Source organism: Lactuca virosa, chromosome 4 (assembly GCF_052849685.1).
Source record: "Lactuca virosa cultivar CGN04683 chromosome 4, Lactuca_virosa_CGN04683_v6, whole genome shotgun sequence".
Lineage (NCBI taxonomy): Eukaryota > Viridiplantae > Streptophyta > Magnoliopsida > Asterales > Asteraceae > Lactuca > Lactuca virosa.
In genome coordinates this window covers 119,788-142,778 of record NC_136429.1, presented here as the reverse complement: position 1 = coordinate 142,778, position 22,991 = coordinate 119,788, and the positions used below count along the sequence as shown (strand labels likewise).

Sequence of the window (22,991 nt, the reverse complement as noted above, 5' to 3'; positions counted from 1 at the left end):
GCATTTAAGAAGAACCAAAGATCACAGGTCTAGAAACATGGTTCTTTTTGCCTCCTGAACTTTTCTCCTATTTTAATCTTTAGGCTACCTATTGAATTGTTAAAGAAATACATCTTCTAAATAAAAAATCTTTCAAGACTAGTAAGAAATCTTTAGGCTACCTATTGTTACTGCTAACTTGTTCTCCTGAGTGTACATAAATGAAAGAAAAAAAAAAAGGAATAATTTTACTAAGCACAAGCATGTTTGTCGGTTTGATATTTATAATTGCAAGGTGAATAATTGACTGTATGCATATAGTGCTGATTGTAGATGATCACATTATTTATCAATGAAGTAGTGCTTCATGATATCAGGAGTAGCTGCTATCCTTTCGATCTGAACCATCTGACCAATTTTCTCTTCCATCGTCATTCTTCCCAGGAATTATGATCACATTATTTTCCAATTATTTGAAATACCCCCTCAATGGCGGTTGTAACTCCAATGTCCCAATACCATTTGCAGTTTGATTTGCTACTGTTTTTAGAATTTAATACTCAAATGTCAAACATGAATTATATTGTTGACTGGACATTGTTAGAAGATAGAAATTCATTATTCAAGATTTCAAGAACTCCAAACATGTACAATCTTGTAAAACTAAAAGTTGTTTAACAAACAATACAAACTAAGCATTCCCAAAAAGTTTCATTGATTCAGATCGCGTTATCCTCTTATCTATTTGATTGTCTCTTTGACTGTCAGGAATGCCCCTCTTTGTACCTCTTCCTCCTCTTCCTCTTCTTCTTCCTCCTCTTCCTCTTCCTCCTCTTCCTCTTCCCATATTGGATGTTTCCCCACTACTTCCTCTTCCTCCTCCCATACTGGATGTTTCCCCACCTTGAGTTTCAGATAGACTAGGATCCACATTTGTGTCTTTAGATAGGCTAGTATCCTCGTTCTCACTTTCTGGTCCTTCATTTTGAGGATTCTGAAAGAAGCATGAATGTTGGGCTTCAATAGCTTTATTCATGGATGACTGATAAGACCCCATGAAGGCTTCAACCTCTTCGTCGCCAAATGTACCAACAGCTTCTTCAGTCAACTCCCTCAACCTTTTTTGAAGCCTATCATGTACGGAATTTAGAATTTCCGTTTTTACACTAGCCTGTAAATGTTGATTCACAAAGCTTTGGACCATCTTCTCCGTGACAGATTGGAGTATGTTACCATTCGGTTGAGGAGGTAAAGCAGAAACCTTCTTCATATAGAAGAGCTACATAAACGGAAACATAATTATAAAACATAATGATAAAATGGCTACATAAACATAAACAAATATATAAAACGGCTTTAAACTAACCTGGAGGAACAAAATGCATCCTCCTACTTTAACTGGACTAGTTGCTTTCGAACTTTTGTAGGCCTCGATGTCAGTTGCCATTTCATGAAGGATATGTGCCGCCCGGTTCTTGTTGCAACAAGTATCAATCGTATTGAGATACTTGGCAGGAAACCTCTCACGGCGATTGGGTAGCAGCACACGCATGAGAGCAAGTAGATTGTATGCTCTTTTAGCATCCACATCACTTCCCTCTTTGAGGACCTTTACAACTTTTTGGCGAGAAACATAAGGTTTCTCTTTTTTATTGTCGTTCTCATAGGCACCAAATTTTTGAAATAGTTCATCCCAATACTGAACAGTACCAAAATCCAATGGTTCATCACCCTCCTTTGTACCCATTATTTCAACAAAATCATCAGGCTTGATTGTATGTTCAACCCCATTGATATCTATGGTAAGTTTTTTGGGGTCTAACATTTTTATTAGCTTTTCAGCTGCATCACTTTTTACCAAAATCCCCTTCTGCATTTCTGAAAGACTAGAAAAGGGACTATCGACCCATGTATTTCTCTCTCCCTGTCTATCAGTGTTTTTTATTTCTTTTAGAAACTGATTAACATTGCACACAATGCTCACTTTTTTGCCTTTCTCGGTTACATTGCCTTGCTTCTCCTGTGAATAGTGTTCTCTTTGCTCCATACTCGGATGAGTTTCTTCTGGATCATATATCTCATTGGCCAACCGTTTCATATCTTTCTTTGAATCCTGGAAAGCGGTCCATGAAATGAATTCTGTTTTTTGCTCCGTACTCATCTTGTCCCATTCTTGACGAGTTTCTTCTGGATCATACGTCTCATTGGCCAATTGTTTCATCTTTTTCTTGAAAGTCTGGAAAGCGTTCCATGAACTCATTTGTGTTTGTTTGTCCATAATCTGGCTCATTTTGTAGGATAGTCTGCATGTTTAGCATATGAGAAGCATCAACATCACAAAAGGAATTACACTAAAAATTCGGATTTAAAAAGTTATGTCCACACAGAAACTATTTCCTACTGATTATTGTTGTTCTATGTCATCAAGTGGAAAAATGAAAATGGAAAGAAATGATGAAAGCTTTTATCAAAATTCTAATTTTTTAGAATGATTAACTTTTGACAAAGAAAAGAATCGATACAAATAGAACAACAATAATCAGTAGGAAATAGCTTCGATTAAATTGTGACAAAGAAAAAAAATCGATACAAATAGAACAACAATAATCAGTAGGAAATAGCTTCAATTTTAGATCAAACCTTATCTCCTTATCGATTATGCACTTTTGCTGAACCCTGAACTCGATTTTGATGATAAACTGATGAGTTGAGATAGAGATGTAAATAAGAATCGATGATTAATGGACGATTAGAAATTAGGAAGATTGAAGAAAGAATCAGGCGTCGAAAGAATCAACTGGATGAGAGCGCTCTCTGATTTTCGAATTTTAGGCGATTTCAAGAGATGTTCACCCGCACAAAATAGTCGTTTAGGTTAGTAATTACAGTTGTGGTCCTTGTAGTTTGCATCTGCACTTTTGGTCCAACTTTTGATTTTTTTTTACACTTTGAGAATGAATATTAAATAGAAAATGTTAAGTGAGTTAAATATTTAGAAAATGTTAAGTGAGGTAAATATTTAGTATTTTGATTTACCGACATGTTGTTGGTACATTTGATTTACCGACATGTTAAGTGAGGTAAATAACACCAGTGGAATCCAGTTTGCGACGTTTCGGATTCGGTTTCTCAGTAACAACAACCTTTGGAGGATCAGGGGTAGGAGACTTGGATAGATAGTCGAGCAGAAGATGAAATCGCTTTGGGAGAAGCATTAGAAACATCGATGGTCGATCCTTGCCGGGTCCCTTTCTTGCAACAAATAGCAATGTACTTTTGTTTAATTCTATGTTATAGCATCGTATACATTTTTTCCTATTGCAGTATTGTACTTTCAAAAAAAAATCATATTAGACATTGTACTTTTAAAAAATCTATCTAATTATAGCAGTGAATTGCTTTGTATTTGGATATCAAGTCATTGTACTAATCTTCTGCTTTTTCAAAGAGCACAATAATGACTTCCATATTTTACGTAAGTGATGGCAAGAATTAAGTGCAGAAATTTGAATGAAAAGTTAAAAAAGTAAAATAACAAGGTGTATTTTTTTAGTATTGTCTGGACATTTTATTTTATTTTATTAGTATTATTTATAATTGTATAGAGATTATACCTTTTCATCATCTATCGGCACTGAATAACCATATAACACTTGGGTTCTGTTTAACCAAGTATTGGTGTTTTGGTATTTCGTAAATTGTGATGTATGTATGTTAAAAGTAATAGCTTGGACCAAATTACTTCATAGGCTCTTATATGTCTAAAACAAAATAGTAATCTCCACACCTCAAAACACGTTGTATCAGGTGGAAGTTTACGAAACTCGTTTGTTAATCGTATGCATTACATGGATAAAATCCAGTTACACGTTAGCAAGAGCCTTTTTTCAATCATTTGAAATACCCCCTCAATGGCGGTTGTAACTCCAATGTCCCAATACCATTTGCGGTTTGATTTGCTGTTGTTTTTAAATTTAATACTCAAATGCCAAATAGAAATTCATTATTCAAGATTTCAAGTACTCCAAACATTACCATCTCAAAATTACTTTGACTTAATCCATGAAGTAATCTTTTGAGTGTGGCTTGATCCAATACTTCAATCTCTATTAAGTACTCATGAGTCTTAGCAACAATCTCCATGCAATGTCTAATCACCATAGACAATCTACTAATACTCCATGACACTCTTAAATCACTACTTACTCCCAAGAGTATGACCGACTGTGGATATTTGAATATAAATATGCATTTATAAATATTCAGGAAGTTGGTTCTAAAGATGCAAAATGAAACATAGTAATAAAGTAAATGTAAATGGACGTAATCCAGCATATATCATAATCTCAATATGATAATCTCCAAATCAAATACTATTGATATTATTTTAAGTTTCAAAATTATCAATTAAGAGTCCTAGTGGGAAAAATCCCCAAAGTGTTGTTCCTATACCAAAAAACAAAATTCAAAGAGAAGTTCCAATTCTGCATTACACTAACCCACAGAACCCTCAACATCCATGAAGCATGAATCAAAAAGAAAAGTATGAGAGTAGACTTCAGCCCAGCATTGCACAAAAAAGCAATGTACTTTGAAAAAAGGAATTCCTGAAACCCATTATAATACTAATCTATAAGATGTATCCTCTAATCCCAAAGAATAATCAAGAATCTCCCTTCAGAAAAAATATGGAAAAAAGGATCACACCCACCAGGAGACTGAACCAGCATACCCCAATATTATCGAAATATGGTTCATAATCATAGTAATAATGATAATAACAAAAATAATAAATATTCCTCTAATATTTAGTAATAATAGAAATAAAAAAATGACATTGTACAGGTTAAATAAAATTCGGTTTGAAAGTAAAACGGATGTGGCATTCCCGGCCGGATGGTTAAGGTTTTCATTGTTATGCAGAATTGGTCTAGTGGTCGAGCCTAGTCGATGCTTTTTTTTCCTTCTTTTTCTTCTTTTCCCTGTTTGAAATTCCCGCTTCCCCTTAGCTGAAAAAGAGGATTTCTCTAGTCGTTACACTTTGAATTCAAATCCCAAAATTCGCTTATCTCTCCGGTCGCCCCTGCCATTGACGACTCAGCACGATCGTTTTTTTTTCCTTCTTTTTCAAAATTCGCCTCTTCTCCCCCGTCGCCCTCAAGTCATTTAGGTAAGGTACACTTCCTGATCGTACATCTGGTTATGATTAGTTTGTTTGGATGAATTAGGTTTTTGTTTGGATGAATTAGGTGTTTGTGAAGGTTTTGATTTTCCACAAAGTCAAAACCTGGAATTCGCTATCTTTTTGCTAATTAGGGATTTTGTTAGTTAATGATTAGGGATTTCTTTGCAGGAATGGAAAACGAAATCCAAAAACTTACACCTGTATTTGAGTCAGAGGGACGTGGGCATCCATGGCAACATTCCCATGAGCTAAGGGAATTTGATTGCTAGATTGGCCCGGTCCTATGGGATTGGCCTCGACAGTCGTGACGGTTACATACTCTGACATGTCTAAGTTTGACTTTGTGGAAAATCAAAACCTTCACAAACACCTAATTCATCCAAACAAAAACCTAATTCATCCAAACAAACTAATCATAACCAGATGTACGATCAGGAAGTGTACCTTACCTAAATGACTTGAGGGCGACGGGGGAGAAGAGGCGAATTTTGAAAAAGAAGGAAAAAAAAACGATCGTGCTGAGTCGTCAATGGCAGGGGCGACCGGAGAGATAAGCGAATTTTGGGATTTGAATTCAAAGTGTAACGACTAGAGAAATCCTCTTTTTCAGCTAAGGGGAAGCGGGAATTTCAAACAGGGAAAAGAAGAAAAAGAAGGAAAAAAAAGCATCGACTAGGCTCGACCACTAGACCAATTCTGCATAACAATGAAAACCTTAACCATCCGGCCGGGAATGCCACATCCGTTTTACTTTCAAACCGAACTTTATTTAACCTATAAAATGTCATTTTTTTATTTCTATTATTACTAAATATTAGAGGAATATTTATTATTTTTGTTATTATCATTATTACTATGATTATGAACCATATTTCGATAATATTGGGGTATGCCACATGTCTAAGTTTTCTTTTTAATACTTTATTACTCTACCACTTGCTAATTAGGGATTTTGTTAGTTAATGATTAGGGATTTCTTTGCAGGAATGGAAAACGAAATCCAAAAACTTACACCTGTATTTGAGTCAGAGGGACGTGGGCATCCATGGCAACATTCCCATGAGCTAAGGGAATTTGATTGCTAGATTGGCCCGGTCCTATGGGATTGGCCTCCACAGTCGTGACGGTTACATACTCTGACATGTCTAAGTTTTCTTTTTAATACTTTATTACTCTACCACTTGCTATAGACAATTTAAATCGTATGTCTTTTGCCTTTACCATAATATCTAAGATTCATTGGTGCATACTTTTTTAAAATAATTAGAAAACAACTGAACATTAGTTAAGGGTGACAATCAAGATTATCAATTACAAATAACTACTTCATGGTAGGATCCCTCAACACATTAAATAAGAAACTTGAAAACCAAGAACAAATTAAAATACAATGATATAAAATAAATCATTAAAACACAAATAAATAAAACATATTATCAAACTGAGTTCATGAGTATCATCAACACAAATATATGTTAGACCATGCACATTGTGAGTTGTGATCACTTGTACAAAACCATGCATCGAGTATGGTGGTGAAGGAAGAGTAGCTGGAATAGATTCAGAAGAAGCACACGAATGCTAATTCAATGAGATCTTATAGGATCCTAAAGAATTGTAAATCATGTGACTATAAGATCAAGAAACGAGTATGATGGAAATGGTGAAAGAAGTGTGTCCTTTTTAAATCAAGACATGGTAAAAGAGTCAACCAATGACGTAATAACATGACACTTGAGTGAGAGGTGAGATTGCTACAATAAGGAGACAACTTCAAATCGTGTGAACGATAGGAATACAAAGATGACTTTGACAAATTCACGAGAGTGTCTTTGGGAAACCAAGACACAATAGTAGATGAACAAATATGCATTACCCTAATGCATTAGTCAAGTGAATGAAACTAAGGAGAACAATATTAAGTCAATGAGAGTACCTTATTCTAGGGTACTAGACTGTCGAGATAACCAGTTTAACATGAGGGAATTTGTAAACCCCATTTACAAGTCCTATAATATATAATGAAAACTAGAGTTTGTGTAGAGGGCCTTAAAAGAAATGCCCCCATTTCTTTTAAGGGGTAGATGGTTAGAGGGACATTGATGTGCGAAGACGCTATGACATGAGAACTCACAACATCGTGAAGGCTGAGTAAGAACAACGTGTGATGCTTGGAGTTGTTGGTGATTCGAACGAACTAAGTATACAAGATTGGGAGTTACAAGATTATGCAACTACAACCTGATAAAGCAGACCAAGAAAACTCAAGTACAACTGAGTACCATGTCTGGGTGTTGCTGATAATTTGGATTCTGAAAATGGTCAATGTGAGGACTGTCATCCACTTATGAGAATATACTACAAAAGGTAGTGCTATCTTGAGAATGCAACTTGGACATGGAGCAACATGAAGTCGTCAATGAAGGACAAATGCGGAATTGCATGCTTATAAGTACTCATAATACGAGAAGTTTCCGGCCATAACAACCCCTCTACACCCATCGTCGACCAGCTACTACAATGGCAGACATCACGATTTTTTCTACTACCGAGAAAACAAGCCACAATTCTCATAAATTTGCTTTTACTTTGACTCCAAGCAATTATGGGTACTGGAAAACCATGTTACAACCATTCTTGATCACCAACAATTTGTTTGGTTATGTCGATGGCACCATATTGTGCCCTCCAGCCACCATCGTATCCACCACATCTTCTGGCAAAGAAGAAGACGCAGTGACCTCCACATCGACAGCCAACCCTTGTTACAAAGCTTGGGTATCCAATGATGCGCATGTTCGGATGCTCATTCTGTCCACCACCATCTCAGAAACCTCTTTTCAACATGTTCAAGGTAATTCGTCTCGTGACCTTTGGCTGTCTTTAGAACGTGCTTATGCTCCTCATACCTCCTCTCGTGAATATACTCTTAAAACCCAACTCTTGAAAATTTCAATGAAGGAAGATGAATCTTCATCTGCCTATTTAACCCGGGCACAAGAGTACTCTAATGCTCTAGCCAACATTGGTGAACCAATGAAAGAAAAGGACCTCGTGATGCTTGTTATATCAGGTTTAAGAGACGAATATAATGGGTTGAAATCCACCTTGTTAGCCCGACACTCTCCCACTGCCTTTGCTGAACTTCATGGTCTTCTCTCCGACCACGACTACATGATCAGAAAGACCTCTACAGAGGTGCCACTAGCTCAAGCATTCACTGCTGCCACCCGACAACCTAATCCCTCTCTTGTCGGACACTCCCTGTCACGAGATGATGCTGTACAGACTATTCAACAACTCGCACAACAGCTTGGGTTACAACTTCAGCCAACAAGTTCACCACCAGCCCAAGCCTTCTACACAAACCGATCAGGCAACAATCGCAACAATCGCTCAACAAACAACCGAGGCCGTGGAAACTACAATAACCGACAACAAGGAGGAGGTAATCGAACTCAGTTTACTTGGGCATCTAATCAAAATATTGTTTATGGCACATGTAACAGGTGCGGTATTGGCCATGTTCCATCCCAGTGCCCTAATCGTGATCCCGCAACCATTCGTACGAGACAACAACCCTCTGCTAATTTTGCTGATTACCGTTCCCAGGTTTCCTCTTCCTGGGTCACCGATACTGGTTCAACTAATCATGTTGCAGCCGACCTCTCCAGCTTTGATCATTCTGAGACATACAACGGTCATGACACTCTATATGTTGGCAACGGTAAAGGTTTACCCATTCTTCATATCGGTTCCTCACAGCTTTACTCTCCACATAAAACTTTTCATCTCTCACAAATGCTTCATGTCCCAGAAATCAAACAAAATCTTCTCTCTGTTCAAAAATTTTGCCATGATAATAATGTTTACTTTGAATTTCACACTTCTTTTTTTGTTGTGAAGGACGAGATTACTCACACTACCCTCCTCACGGGTCCAAATAGTGGCGGCCTTTACACCTTCCATCTTCCGCGATTCCAGCCTACTTCCTCCAAAGTTGCTTTCTCCGCCACTCGTGCTTCTTCGATCACTTGGCATCAACGCCTTGGACATCCTCATCAGCAGTTGTTGCAGTCAATGATTTCTAAATATAGTTTACCTTTACTAGATAAACATGTTACTTCAACTTGTACTTCATGTTCTATTGGCAAATCCTCTAAACTTCATTTGTCTTCCTCTACGTATAAAAGCTCTCATATTTTAGACTTACTTTTCTGTGATGTTTGGGGACCTGCTCCTGTTACCTCATTTGATGGGCATCGATATTTCTTATTGTGTGTTGATCATTTTTCCCGCTTTATGTGGTTTTTTTCCTTTAAAAGCCAAATCTGATGTCTATAATACTTTCAAACAATTTATTCTTACTGTTGAACGACAATTCCAAACTAAGTTAAAATCAGTTCAAACTGATTGGGACGGTGAATTTTGGAATCTTTCACAATTTTTCTCATCTCTCGGTATCACCCATCGCCTATCTTGTCCTCATACAAGTGAACAAAATGGTCTTGTAGAACGTCGTCACCGTCATGTTGTGGAAACCGGTCTTACTCTTCTTGCCCAATCCTCTGTTCCGCAACGTTTTTGGCATTTTGCTTTTGACACAGCTGTTTATCTTATAAATCGCATGCCTTCTCGTACAAACAAAAACATCTCACCTTTTGAACATGTTTTCAAACACAAACCTGATTTTTAATTTCTTAGGGTGTTCGGTTGTCAATGCTTTCCGCACCTTCGTCCGTACAACAAGCATAAAATGGATTTTCGCTCTCTTCCATGCGTGTTTCTTGGATATAGCACATCCCATCATGGTTACCGATGCTTTGATCCTCTCTCTGGACGATTTTATATAGTTCGTCATGTTCGGTTTCATGAACAATCCTTTCCATACAACATCAACCCCCCAATTCCACCCGAACCTTCTTCTTCTAACCCATATACATCTTCCTATCCTACTCCTGATCCTTCAAATATACCCACTACACCACCACCCATATTACCTACTACTCCACCTACATCTCCTATATCTTCTAAATCTCCTCCTTCCCCCAAATCTCCAAAACGTCCCCCTCTCCTCCATACTTATCATCGACGCCCGCGAACCACCACATCTCAACTTGACACCTCTCTCCCTCAAACTGCCATTCCCCAACCAGAAGCTACCCACTCTCAACCACGCGTTCGACCCTCCAACCTTCGTCCTAATCCTAAGCCTACCAAACCATATGATCCCACCTCCTATCACACTCATACTTCCTCTCCTGACATTGAACCCGCCACCTTTACTGTTGCTAACAAATTGCCTCAATGGCGTCAGGCCATGGCAGAAGAGTATTCTGCTCTTCTGCGGAACAATACTTGGTCGTTAGTTCCTCGTGTCTCAAATATGAATGTCGTTGAATGTAAATGGGTTTACAAACTCAAGCGCGATCATACCGGGGCTATTGTGCGCTACAAAGCACGTTTGGTTGCTAAAGGTTTTCGTTAACAATGACTATCATGAGACTTTCAGTCCAGTTGTAAAATCGACTACTATTCGGGTTGTTCTCTCTTTGGCGGTGACACATAATTGGCCTTTACGACAACTTGATGTTCAGAATGCATTTTTACATGGAAATCTCACCGAGACGGTCTATTTACAACAACCACCAGGTTTCGTTGATCCATTGAAACCCAATCACGTTTGTCTTCTTCATAAGTCTTTGTATGGACTTAAGCAAGCTCCCCGAGCTTGGTTCCAACGGTTGTCTACTGCTCTTCATGCTCTCGGCTTTCGAGGCTCTAAAACAGATCCGTCGCTTTTTATCTACTCTTCTAACGGTCTTCTTTTATATATGCTTGTTTATGTTGACGACATTATCTTAACAGGGAACAACACCACCGCTATTGACCGTGTTGTTGCAAATCTCGGTCAAACATTTTCTCTACAAGACTTGGGGGATCTGTCTTATTTTTTGGGGGTTGAGATTGTTAAATATGGATCTGACATTATTTTGTCTCAAAGGGAATATATACTTGACGTTCTTGAACGTGCTAATCTGTCTCACGCCAAACCTGTGCCATCGCCAATTACTACCACTGCCAATCTTGCTCTGGGCGACAGTCCACCGTTTGAAGATCCGGTTAAATATCGTCAAATCGTTGGCGCCTTACAATATGTCACTCTTTCACGTCCGGACATTACTTTTGCAGTCAACAAAGTCTGTCAGTATATGCACTCTCCAACTCAAAACCATTGGTCTGCGGTTAAAAGAATCTTAAGGTATTTACTCGGCACCGTAACATGTCGTCTTCTGTTTCAACAAAACTCCGACACCGTTCTCCATGCTTACACAGATTCCACGTTTAACTCCTTGACTGCCTTCTCTGATTCTGACTGGGTCGGTTGCCCAGATGACCGCCGATCCACCGGGGGATATGCGATATATCTTGGCTCTAACCTTGTTTCTTGGTCTGCTCAAAAACAGAAGACTGTCTCGCGGTCATCAACAGAATCTGAGTACAAAGCCTTAGCCACTACAATTGCTGAACTCACATGGCTCCAGGCTCTTCTACATGAACTTCGAGTCTCGTCTCACTCTGTTCCTGTTTTGTGGTGTGATAATCTTGGCGCAACGTACTTATCTGCTAATCCTGTCTTTCATGCTCGCACCAAACATGTTGAGGTTGACTTTCACTTTGTTCGAGAAAAGGTTGCTCAAAAACAACTCTTGGTTCAATTTATTTCCACGGATGACCAGATAGCGGATGTGTTTACCAAACCTTTACCCTCGCAGCGTTTTCAGTTCTTACGGTCCAAGCTAAAGGTCGCTCCCCGGCCTTAGCTTGCGGGGGAATATTAGACGATAGTTATAAAGGATAGAAATATATATAGTTTATATATATTTCTATCCTTTATAACTATCGTCTAATAGGGAGGAGCTAAGCGAAAAGACCTGCTGCATGATGAGAAATAATTGACTTTACTCTTAAAAGAAATTCCTTCATTTTTTAAGGGGGTAGATGGTTAGGAAGACTCAGTTACAAATTGGCGAGATATTTCAGACCCAACCAAAATATGGAAGTTGAGTTAAAACCGCACAAGGTGCTTTGGAGTTTCACGTCATGTTGAGGTTTGTTGAACCAATTAAAGTAGATGAGAAGGATAAAGACAAGAATTGGAAGGCGGGCATGGATTTGGAAACTAGGGTGTTCGTTGGTACCAGAATAGTAGTCCTATGCATGTTCGAGTTACCTGGTGGATAACTCTGAAGGAAGACACCATTAGTGTGGGCTTGCATATAGACCTTGATGGTGGTAAGATTCCATTCTTATGACTCACAGCTAGAACCTTTAGTGAGATCAGTAACTTCATCAATAGAAGTTAAGGTGATGGGACAAGACGAGTTGGAAGTTTAAAAGTGAACTTATATTGAAATGTGTGATGCACCATAGTGAAAAGGACATGTGGTATGCTTATGAGCACAAGTGAGTGCAGTAAACTGAGAATGATAATTGTGAAACGATGAAAACACATTATGGTGATAAAGTATCGGACCTATGAGGTTCCTATTTGAAAATCAAGAGGGACCTATCGGAGTATGCGCCTCCTCCACGAGATAGGTCGCCTATATGATACTAAGTGGATTGGTTGCGGATCTTTCTACTTGATAAGGACTTGAAGTAATGACCTCAAAGTATGAAGGAGTAATGACTTCTATGAAGCTATGTAGGGGTTAATCTCCTATGGATTTCAGTTGAGATAGTGTGAGGTAAATGAAACTATGATAATAACGAGTTGCAGCCGCGAGCAACTATGTTAGTTATGAGTGACGACTGTAAGTTGCCATGGTAGAATATAGGGAATTTGTATGAGCCATGTAGAATGATTGCATATCTTTCTACTTGGTGAAGACTTTGGGGTTAATAAGCCCAAGGGTACGAGAAGCTCATCCTTAAGCTCTAAATTTCGAGTTAGGGTTTGGGGTTTTCCCCAAATCCGAATTTCATCTTCCTCATGTGAAATTAGTTGGTTAATTGAGCTTCTATTAGTGTTCCTTCAATGATCCTAAGCTTCCATCATAATCTCCTTCAAGGATTTGAAGCTTAGAGGAGAAATCCTTTTTACACCCAATTGGAGGACATGATGATCCATACCAAACGGGCGAAGTATAACTAGCAGGTTGTAGATTAGGGACTACCTCTAAGGGGGAGATCCCTCGAGCCGAGATTGAAGAGGTGCATGAGAGTTGCTCAGACAGAAAATACCGCGAGGGCCGGTAGGGGTAGGATTCAGATGAGTTAAGTGGTCTCAATGATGTACGAATTAGACCAGGATGACTCCTAACATATCAGAAGAGAGTATACTAGACGTTTATCGGGTTGTTGGTTCTGCTATACTTGGAATTGTTGATGCCTAAATTGCATTGCTAATACCTTAGAATTGCATGCTCCTAGAATAGGATTGTATAAAGGTTCTATATCGAAAGACGATCTTGGTCTCGTATCATGTAAATAACGTATTCGTAAGGCAGTCTATCAGTATTAACAAGTTTCCTTGGTTTGGTGTGGGATGAATTCTTACGTCAACATAGCTTAGACCTATCTTGGCATAGCCCCAAACAGTACTTTGATAAAAGGGTTTAAGTTTAACATAACCAAAAACACCCTTAGATTTGTGCTCAAAGAAGCATAGGTGCTCAAGAACCCAACATTAGAAGACAAATGAGACACAGTGTAACCCTATGTCATACACAAATGTCATATATGATATACGAATAGGATGCATATTAATCCGCTAATGTACATGTGTCATTGTCATGTACACAAGTATATGAATGCATCAAAAGTGTTAAAGCACAACATAGACCACCAGGACCCTAGTACAATGCATAATTGATTCACAACACTTACAGTTTCTTTAATTATTTCATTCTAATCAGTAAGTTAGCACGTCGTATATGGATCAGTTTCTAACCTTGATTTCCATTTGACGTTTCTGTAGCTCATCCGTAGATAACTGCTGAACATCATGAGCTTTTAATTCTAACTTTGCAGGATCTGAGTGACCTGCAGAAATGAGCATGAAATGCCAACTTCAGTTAGAAAAATATAACATTTAAAGCAATATAAACTTTTGTTCACTATATAGGATAAACTACAAATAACCATTCGCAGTATCAATGTCTACCACACCAAAAAAATTGCACAACTCCAATCATAAAAAGTAAAATGAGTGCATCATAAGCATATCAATCGGACAATACTAGTGAGGTTGGCTATTAGCAGTGGATGTCCTTGGAAACAACCTTTTGAGTGTTGGGAAAGCTTTGTGAACCTGGAGAGAATCAACCTTTTGAATGTTCGGAAAGCTTTGATTAACATATAGTTATCTTGAATCTATGGTTATTGTCCATCTTTCTGAAGTGATTGTTATCTTGTGAAACTTTAGTTCATTCAGAGGGCTCTTATCAGAATGTAATATCATCAAGTGATATTAGCTAGTGACTTAATCAGAAAATATCAACAAATGGGTTTCTATGGTGGAAGGTAGAAGAATTCAAATCCATGGAACATTATTGCTTCTACTAGACTAGGGATCAAATGAATAATAAATCTGTTGTTACCCTTTAGAGAATCTATATTTCAAGGCTTCAAGCCAATTGAGGGTGGCTCCTTTTCTATGTGCCACCAACTTATGGTATTGAATGGATCTAAGTGTTGGCTAGGTAGGCGCCCTGTAGTACTAACGGATACAGAATTAACCCCATAACCAAAATTTCGTTGCCTTTGTAGAATCTACAAAGTCTAAGTCTATTATTGGTGCTGTGACACTTTTATATCATATACAAGCAAATCAATCCAACACAACTGACTGTTAGTGTTTTGTTTTCATTTTTCTTTTTTTCTTTTTGAACTTAAGTTTGGGAGCAGAGCACAATTAGAGAAGCAACATACAAGAAAAAGTTCAAAAAAAATCGACTTATGAGGCAGTACGGTCGCAGCATACCTATTGCCCACTGTAACATCCCATCGAGCGAAGGAAACCCGCCGTCGAGTTCATCATGGTCATTCAACGATTCGTCTGTTTCAGCGTTCCGCGCCAGATGCCCGTTACCATTAGCAGTTGACCAAAATAGGCCTCCGGAAGCTGACTGATTAACCGGTTCAGCCATCGAGATCCCTACAGCCATCACCACTACCACCAACGCAAAGGTCAACAGAATCCGTCCCATTCTATGTACGAACACGATCCGATGGCTGCGCTTTCCCCGGTGCTATCTCGGTGATCTGCTTGTTTGGTGCTTGAGTAATTAATCGAAGAAATGGCTCTGTACCCAGTACCTTTGTTATTCTATCTCGGCGTTTGGAGCCTTGGAGCCGCTCGTACCTTGTCAAACTAGGTTTTCTCCTAATAATAATAAGATAACACCTCAATGTTCTTGTAATTTTTTAGATTTTTAGGTTGTATTCTTTAATTTTTTTTATTTTTTATTATTTTTTTCCCGCCCAAATGACTTTACCTTTTTCATTATTTTTTTTAGGTGAATTTAGAGTTTATATTAATATTTATATTATTATTAAATTAGAACTTATATTAATCTCAAATTTTCAAACCCGAAATACTCGACCAATCTACTCGAGTTTAGAAGGCTTCAACCGAAAAATATGGTGGCATGGAGGTGTCGGTGAACAAGGTGGAAGTGAATTCATTTACACCCTCGTCACGAGTTTCATTTAAAGGAAATAAAAAAAAGAGAAATATGGAGAGAAAATAAATAAAGGGAAAGGAAATTAAAGTGTATTTTTCTGTTCCCGGGTTCAAGAGAAAAGAAAGGAAAATTATTTTTCTTTTATGTTCCCGAGTTTGGAGGGAAAAGAAATGAAAATTAAAAGTGGACAATTATATCATTGTCACGTTTTTACCATAACTTCAAATATATACAACACGATTCTCTTGAAAACAAACTTATTCCTAAACTTTTTTTTTGTCAACTGTTGCCTACCTCTCGACTTCTTTACTTATTTTTTTCACATGATTACTTATACAAAAATCATTAACGCATACACAATTCAAGTATGTTCTTCGTTTGTATTACTTTTTCAAACAAAACCAATATAAAGTGGAAAAGAAGTAAAAAACCTAAAATGGATAACCTAATACATAACAAGAAGATGACCAATTAAAGACAAATCAATAAGAAACCAATTTAAAGTCAATGCAGGAATAATCAAACAAAATCCAATGTATGAACTCAAACCAAAAAGTATGAAGTCAAACTGATAAAAAATCAAAAAACTATCATCCTAAGTAAGTCATTTACTTGCACCCATCATTTTTTTAAGCAAACCTTTTCGTATTTTAAATGGAACTCTAAATAATGTCCCCACATCAGATTAATTTCGCGACAAAAATATGAGAGCTTCTACTAATTCATCGGTTTCCAAATCCATCGGCTCTAACTCTTTGTAAATTTCATCACCAGTATACACCCGATGATAAGAGTTTTCGAAGGTATACACCCGATGATAAGAGTTTTCGAAGGTATACACCCGATGACAAGAGTTTTCGAAGATTTTGTTACATTCCCTCATAGCAGAAGCCACATCTTTAACTGCACTCATAATAAACTTTTCAAACGATTCGGGTTCATCTTCATCTTCAATTTCATGATTCCTTTTTTTTACTTTTGCACTTCATAGAACTTGAAATTTGCACCGGTGAAAAGCATGTATGAGATAATACTTGAATATCATCATCACCATCATCATCATCTTCTGTTGTTTCTCATATGTTATGTCATTTCTTGCTAGTAACTCATCTACTTCTTCAATTGTTTCTACTTTGATATCCCAGTCCTATTCGATCGAGAATTATTCTCTTTCGGGGTTCCAGCATGCGCCCCTAAATCTCTATCTCTCACAAATAAAGTTATTATTTCATTGTAGTTTGGTATTTTTTTGGACTTCAATGAAATTGCCTCGGGATTTGACTGTAACATACAATCCCAAATATAATTATTGTTAAGAAAAATAACATAAATGTATACAGAACTACGTAAAATACAATACGAAAACTTAAATTAATTAGGTTTGCCCACACTTCCTCTTCCGCTTCAATTAGTTGTGTTTCAGAATTCCAACCGAACCCACTCAATGATGTTCCGTGGAACATGTCATACCATTGCGAAAAACCCGATTTTAAAGTTTTCAAACGATTATTTAAATGATTTCTTGTTATAATTTTGATTAAGCTCCTCCACCACGTTGGTGTGCGCTTGTGGGATGAAATTCCCACTAATCCTATTTCCCTTCTCTTGTTGTGTCAACATAGCTTGAATAAAACAATAATTCATCCAGTTTGTCCATTTTATTTGTTCTTTCTTACTAACTTGTTCTTCATTGATCATTATGACTTGCATATCATCATAAATAAACGAACCATACATTGATAACATAAAAAATACATACTTAGAAAGTGTACAGGTAATGAGTAAATAACATGCTCAAAAGTTAAATAACACAAATAAAGGCAAACACTAACGGTCCATACAAAATCAAGTCAAACACTAACGATCCATACAAAATCAAATTGAAATGCTATAATGAAAAACTAGTAGCTACATTGACATATCTATCTCATGGTTTAGATTCGGTAAGTAATCAGCCCACATTTGATTTGCAATTAAGTTCCTCATTCGCTCTGCCGTAGCATTACCCTCACATGTCTCTCTTAAATTATGTTGCACTTCCTTTCTTGGTTCATTTAACATCTCCTGTAGGACTTCATCTTCAAGATTTTTTTTCTCGATCTTCTTCTAACAAAAAAGTTATGTAAAATACAACATGCCAAGAAAATGTATGATTGTGTTTCACAAGAATAAAAAAGTTCATGTGTACTTCTAATGATATGAAACCTTCTCTTTAGAACACCAAATGCCTGTTCTATAGTGTTATGTAATGAAGCATAGCATAGATTAAACAACTCTTTTGCATTCCCAGGGGACCGGGCAGAATACTCTTTCAAATGATACATGCCACCTCGATATGGTGCCATTAGTGTAGTTGTATGAGCCAAACCAGCGTCTACCAAACAATATCGGCTTAGATATAAGTTGTAATTAGTTATATATTAAAAATTAGATTGCAAACAAGAGTAATTTTGGTATTAAAAATTTACCCTTTGGAATTACTAGTTTATCTTCTCTATTGAGTGCATTCTTTAGTATCCTTGAGTCTGATGTTGTACCCTCCCATCCACTTAAAATGTGCGTAAACTTTAAATCAAATGTACAAGAAACTAAGACATTTATCGTAGGGTATCCCTTGCGACCATGATATATAGGGGCATCTATGTTAGATACTTTGACACGAACATGTGTCCCATCAATTGCCCCTATACAATTCTTGAAGTAAGGATAAAATCGCTTTTGAATTTCCTTTTTTACAACATCACCTTTTGGTTGTTGAATATAGTGACTTGCTAGTGATATAATTGCTCAGAGAACTCTATGGAATCACATACTTGTATGGATTTAGAGCGACGATATAGCGAAGAGACAAATCGATTTCTAACAGCATTGCCCACAATGTGCAAAAACCTTGCAACATGTTATTCTATGGACATGTGTTGAGTAGCTCGAAGACCACCATCTTGTTGTAATATAATGCACAATTTCTTAAAAGCTTGCTCACTCATACGGATAAGTTCACGGCATTGACCACCATTTGAAAGGTCGTGTAGCAACTGTTCACGTATTCGTCGTCGTTTTAAAATAAGTTTTCTAAAAGGTAATTTGGGACAGTTTGTGATGTCAAGGGCACGATGTGTCAGAATGGCCATCAACAAACAAATCAGATGAACTACTTGCCTTTGCCTGACTCTCAAAAATTGAGCATGTGTTTGAGCTCACTATCCATAAAAAATATTACCTATTTTATGAAAATTATTAAACTGTGATTCTTGTGTTATATGTGGATTTGTAGGTTATAGTATGGTTATAGTTGCTTACTCAAACTATATAACACCCTATTTCGAGCCGTTTCATAATTTGGAGCCATGACCCGAAGATCAAGTATCATAAGGCTTTGGGCTTTGGTAAAAGTGGTGTTTCAGACTTCTTTTATGAATTAAGGATTTTAGTTTGCTGTGTTTTAAGTCAAAGGTAGTTAAATAGGGTTGTAGAGCTCCTCAATACCTTTTCGTGGATATAAAGATCATCGAAAACAGAGTTGGAACGAAGAAGTTATGACCGTTAGAAGTTAGGAAGGTTTTGGGCTTAGTCTAGTACGTTGGACGTAAAGGAGTACGTTGGACATAAGCGATCAGAACTCAAACCCTATTTTCGTGGTTTGAGCCCTATTTAAGCTCCTTAACTTTCCCAAACTCATTCCATTCTCAGCCTGCACCTCTCCAACACCCTCCCTTGAAACCTTAACCCTAGTTTGAGCCTTGTGAGAAAAAAGAAGGAATTCTTGAGTGCTTTGTGAAAGATCTAGTATGCTCAAGAGTCATATTAAAGTGATATTGCTAAATAACATATGATACTAATGGGTCACTCTAACAACAACTTGATACAATTGATTATTTATTAGAAATTGATTTTAATAAATATTCAATAAAACTCTTATAATTAAATTGGAAATTATTTATTTCATGGAAATAATAATTTTCATTAGCAAGTAACATAATATATCATATGATATGATTTATTAAGTCATGTACAACATTTTGGACTAGTTAAGCTTTTTGTCTTTTAGGAAAAGACAAAGTTTATATCTTATAAACTTTGAGTTTATAAAATATAAACAAACTCTTCTTCTTTATGCAATTTTCGAGATTTACATAAAAAAAAGTGTATGACTTGTCTAATCATGCTTTAAAGGCATGTGAAACACACTTATGCCATGGAGACAAGTTTGTCTAAAGTTGAAGGAACCAATGGTTAATAACTTCACTTTTAGGCACTATAAATATGATGCTTCCACTCTTGAAGTTCTTGCCCCATTCTCTCTTGCTATGGCCGAGAGTTTCTCCCTCCCTCTCCATATCTTATCTAGTCTTGCACTTTGAAGATTTGATGCTTGCATTTTGCTCTCTTTGAACCATACTTGGGTTTGGTTCAAAGCTTAAGAGTTTTATACAAAGAACTAGCATTCTACATCAAGTTGAGTCATTGTTGGTGTTTCAAAGGTTCCACATTCTTCATCAACTTTCAAGCCTCCCATGAGGACCTAAAGAACTACAATGGTTGTTATTTTGTCACCCTTTCTATGGTTGGTGTTTTAATCTTTCTATAACTTGCAAAAAGATCTTTGGTGGGTATAAAATGTTTATGTTATTTCAAAATTAAAGTCTTCCGTTGCCATAATTTTTCTAGTTTATGAAACTATTTTTGAACTAAAACTCAACAATTGGTATCAGAGTCATCTTGCAAGTTTGGTTAGATTTTTTATTTTTGGAAATCTTAGTTTTTGGAGAATATGGATAACTTGTTTTTGTATAAAAATAAGTTCATACATATTTTCTATGACAACTTTATAATTGTTATTTTTTTATGTGACAAAAGTTTCATGCATATTTTGTCATTTAAAGTTGTCTTAGAAAAACAAAGGTTGTTTGATGTGTATATTGATGTATATGATGTGCATAAACTAGCCAACGACCAATGTGTTGTTATGTTGGTTATTTTTGTTATAAAATTGTTGTAATAATTTATTTATTCATATGGTATGTAATAATTAAATAGATTAGCTTTTCTTGGTTATTTTTGTAAAGTAATAGATTAGTTTTTAAAATTAATTTATTTGTACAAAAATGTAACAAGAAATCAAGTTGGGACCATTTTTTGAAGACAAAAGAGCAATTTTGAGTCTAAAAGGTGTGCATGATTTTCACTGACATTTTCTGAAAAGTGTCGCTAATGCTGTTCACAAAGGGTTGTTGGCTTTTATCGACAGTTGCTGAATTTTAGCCTTCAAGAAGTTTTTCCAATCTTTTGCGAGCAATGAGTGCTTACTTAAGTGGGAGCTTCTTCAATAACATTACAAGAAGATTTTTGGTCCCTTAAATGTCCCATTAGGAATGGACTTGACATTTTTGTGTTGGCTCACAAAAATGTCATTAGTTGGTTATGTTTATGCACATATCTTTTTATGCATGTTTGTGTTGTTTATTTTATGCATTATTTTGTGTGGTTGATAAATTAGTTTTTCACATGCTAAAATAATTTTGGACAAAATAAACATCACATGGAGTTTGGGTTTTTCAAAATTGGACATAAGATGTAACAAGTTATTATATTTAAAAATAAAACCCGGTTTTATAAAATCGTTAATAACGGCAAATTTTGAAATACTCCAATATAAGTTTTAAAATGGTGATTTTTATAACTTATACAAACTCCAAATATCTAAGTAATAAAATAAAGTTTTATTAAAGATATAAAAGGTTCAAATGCATTCAAACTTAATACCGGTTATTAAAATTGAATTGCGTCAAAATATATAAAAACTAGCTTTTTATATAGAACATTTAAAAGTGATTTTCTTTTGAAAAATTGATACCATGGTTTATTATATGCATGTAATAACCATGATATCATATGTTTTTAAACTAGAATATAAAGACCATTTTTACAAACCTCAAATCTATGTAATCATTTTGAAGAACACTCGCACGTATCTTGTATGCACTAGTGGGATAAATGATACCTAACCGCTTAGTGTTATCTTTTGATGGTCGGGGTGTATTCGCGATTTCTATAACCAGGTTATAGGCCGATTACACAAGTTTTTCAAATTGGACGATTTGATCGGAAATCTTTTGTGATAAAGGATACCTAAGCAAGAGAGTTTCAAGGCATAGATGGGATCAAACATGTCTAATTAAATTTGTTATTAGCGATCCCATAAATCTAGGTTTTATATAGTAAGATATAATTGATAATCGATATCTACCGAGTTGAATTCAAATGGATGGGATAAAGGATACCTAACCATTTATTCGTTTTGCAACTTAGATCCTAGACTTTGATAATTAATGTTTTTTGAAACTAAAATGGTATTAATTATTAAAGATTAAATTTTGAAAATACTAAATGAATTTTGTTAAAAATTTTGTAGTTAAGTAATCCATTCTCATTATCATGTATTGTCATTTTCTTTAATGACTTAATGAAACAATAACATTCAATAGATACAACTTCAATGAATGAGTTCATGTCTATAGAGACAATCTCGTAAGAGATATGAAATTGTATACACTTAAAGGTCATAGTCCTAAACTATTTGCTTTGAGCAATTAAACCTGAACATGATACCTAGTAAAGGCATCACTGTGATGCTAAAGATGTTTCTAACATCAAGCTAGGAATAGTTATTCATGATTTCTAGGAAGTCTTGGATAATTTAAACATATATATGATGATATAACAGGTCAAACAATATTCCAATAAATACAAGGATATTTTATTTAAAGCTAGTTTAAACATTGGAATAATGCAAGGCTAAAGAGTCACCTAGTGTGATTTAAGAGGCCCATGTTTTATGTACTGAACACCTTTAAGCCCAAGAAATCTACTAAATCCCACATGGATGGATCTTGTTTCTTTTAAGAAGAAATTGGACATTGGAAGAGGATTTACTCCTCTTATTTGGAAAGAAAGTTTGGAAGAGACTAGTACTTCTTGTATCTACTAGATAGAACTCATACTTTTCATATAACGCTTAGGTACTTGATACTTAAATGTTAATCTAATATTTGTAAATGGCTTGCAAATATTTATTGAAGAGTAACCAAGCTGAGCACAATCAAGTTGGAACTACACTCTCGGAGTTTAGTTTATTA

General features: G+C 36.2%; 1 protein-coding gene across 2 annotated transcripts; it reads right to left on the bottom strand.

Annotated features, from left to right (window-relative positions):
* Positions 1-546: 546 nt before the first annotated feature.
* On the bottom strand, positions 547-15,547 carry LOC145169090 (uncharacterized). 2 transcript variants are annotated; one of them, XM_079087662.1, is made up of 5 exons: positions 15,153-15,547; positions 14,121-14,212; positions 2,620-2,678; positions 1,346-2,282; positions 547-1,258 (listed from the first exon to the last, which is right to left on the bottom strand). In XM_079087662.1, the coding sequence occupies exons 1-5, from the start codon at positions 15,376-15,378 to the stop codon at positions 671-673; spliced, it is 1,902 nt and encodes a 633-aa protein (XP_078943788.1). In that variant the 5' UTR covers positions 15,379-15,547; the 3' UTR covers positions 547-670. The 2 variants fall into 2 exon arrangements, with proteins under 2 accessions (XP_078943788.1, XP_078943789.1); XM_079087663.1 differs by lacking the exon at positions 2,620-2,678 and having other exon boundaries at positions 15,153-15,172.
* Between the last annotated feature and the right edge of the window lie 7,444 nt (positions 15,548-22,991).

Coding starts and splice junctions, on each gene's coding strand:
- LOC145169090 (XM_079087662.1), bottom strand. CDS start 15,378: ATGGGACGGATTCTGTTGACCTTTGCGTTGGTGGTAGTGGTGATGGCT. Junction 2,679..14,120: donor AACGTCAAATGGAAATCAAG/GTTAGAAACTGA, acceptor TCAACTCATCAG/TTTATCATCAAAATCGAGTT. Junction 1,259..1,345: donor GATGCATTTTGTTCCTCCAG/GTTAGTTTAAAG, acceptor CCGTTTATGTAG/CTCTTCTATATGAAGAAGGT.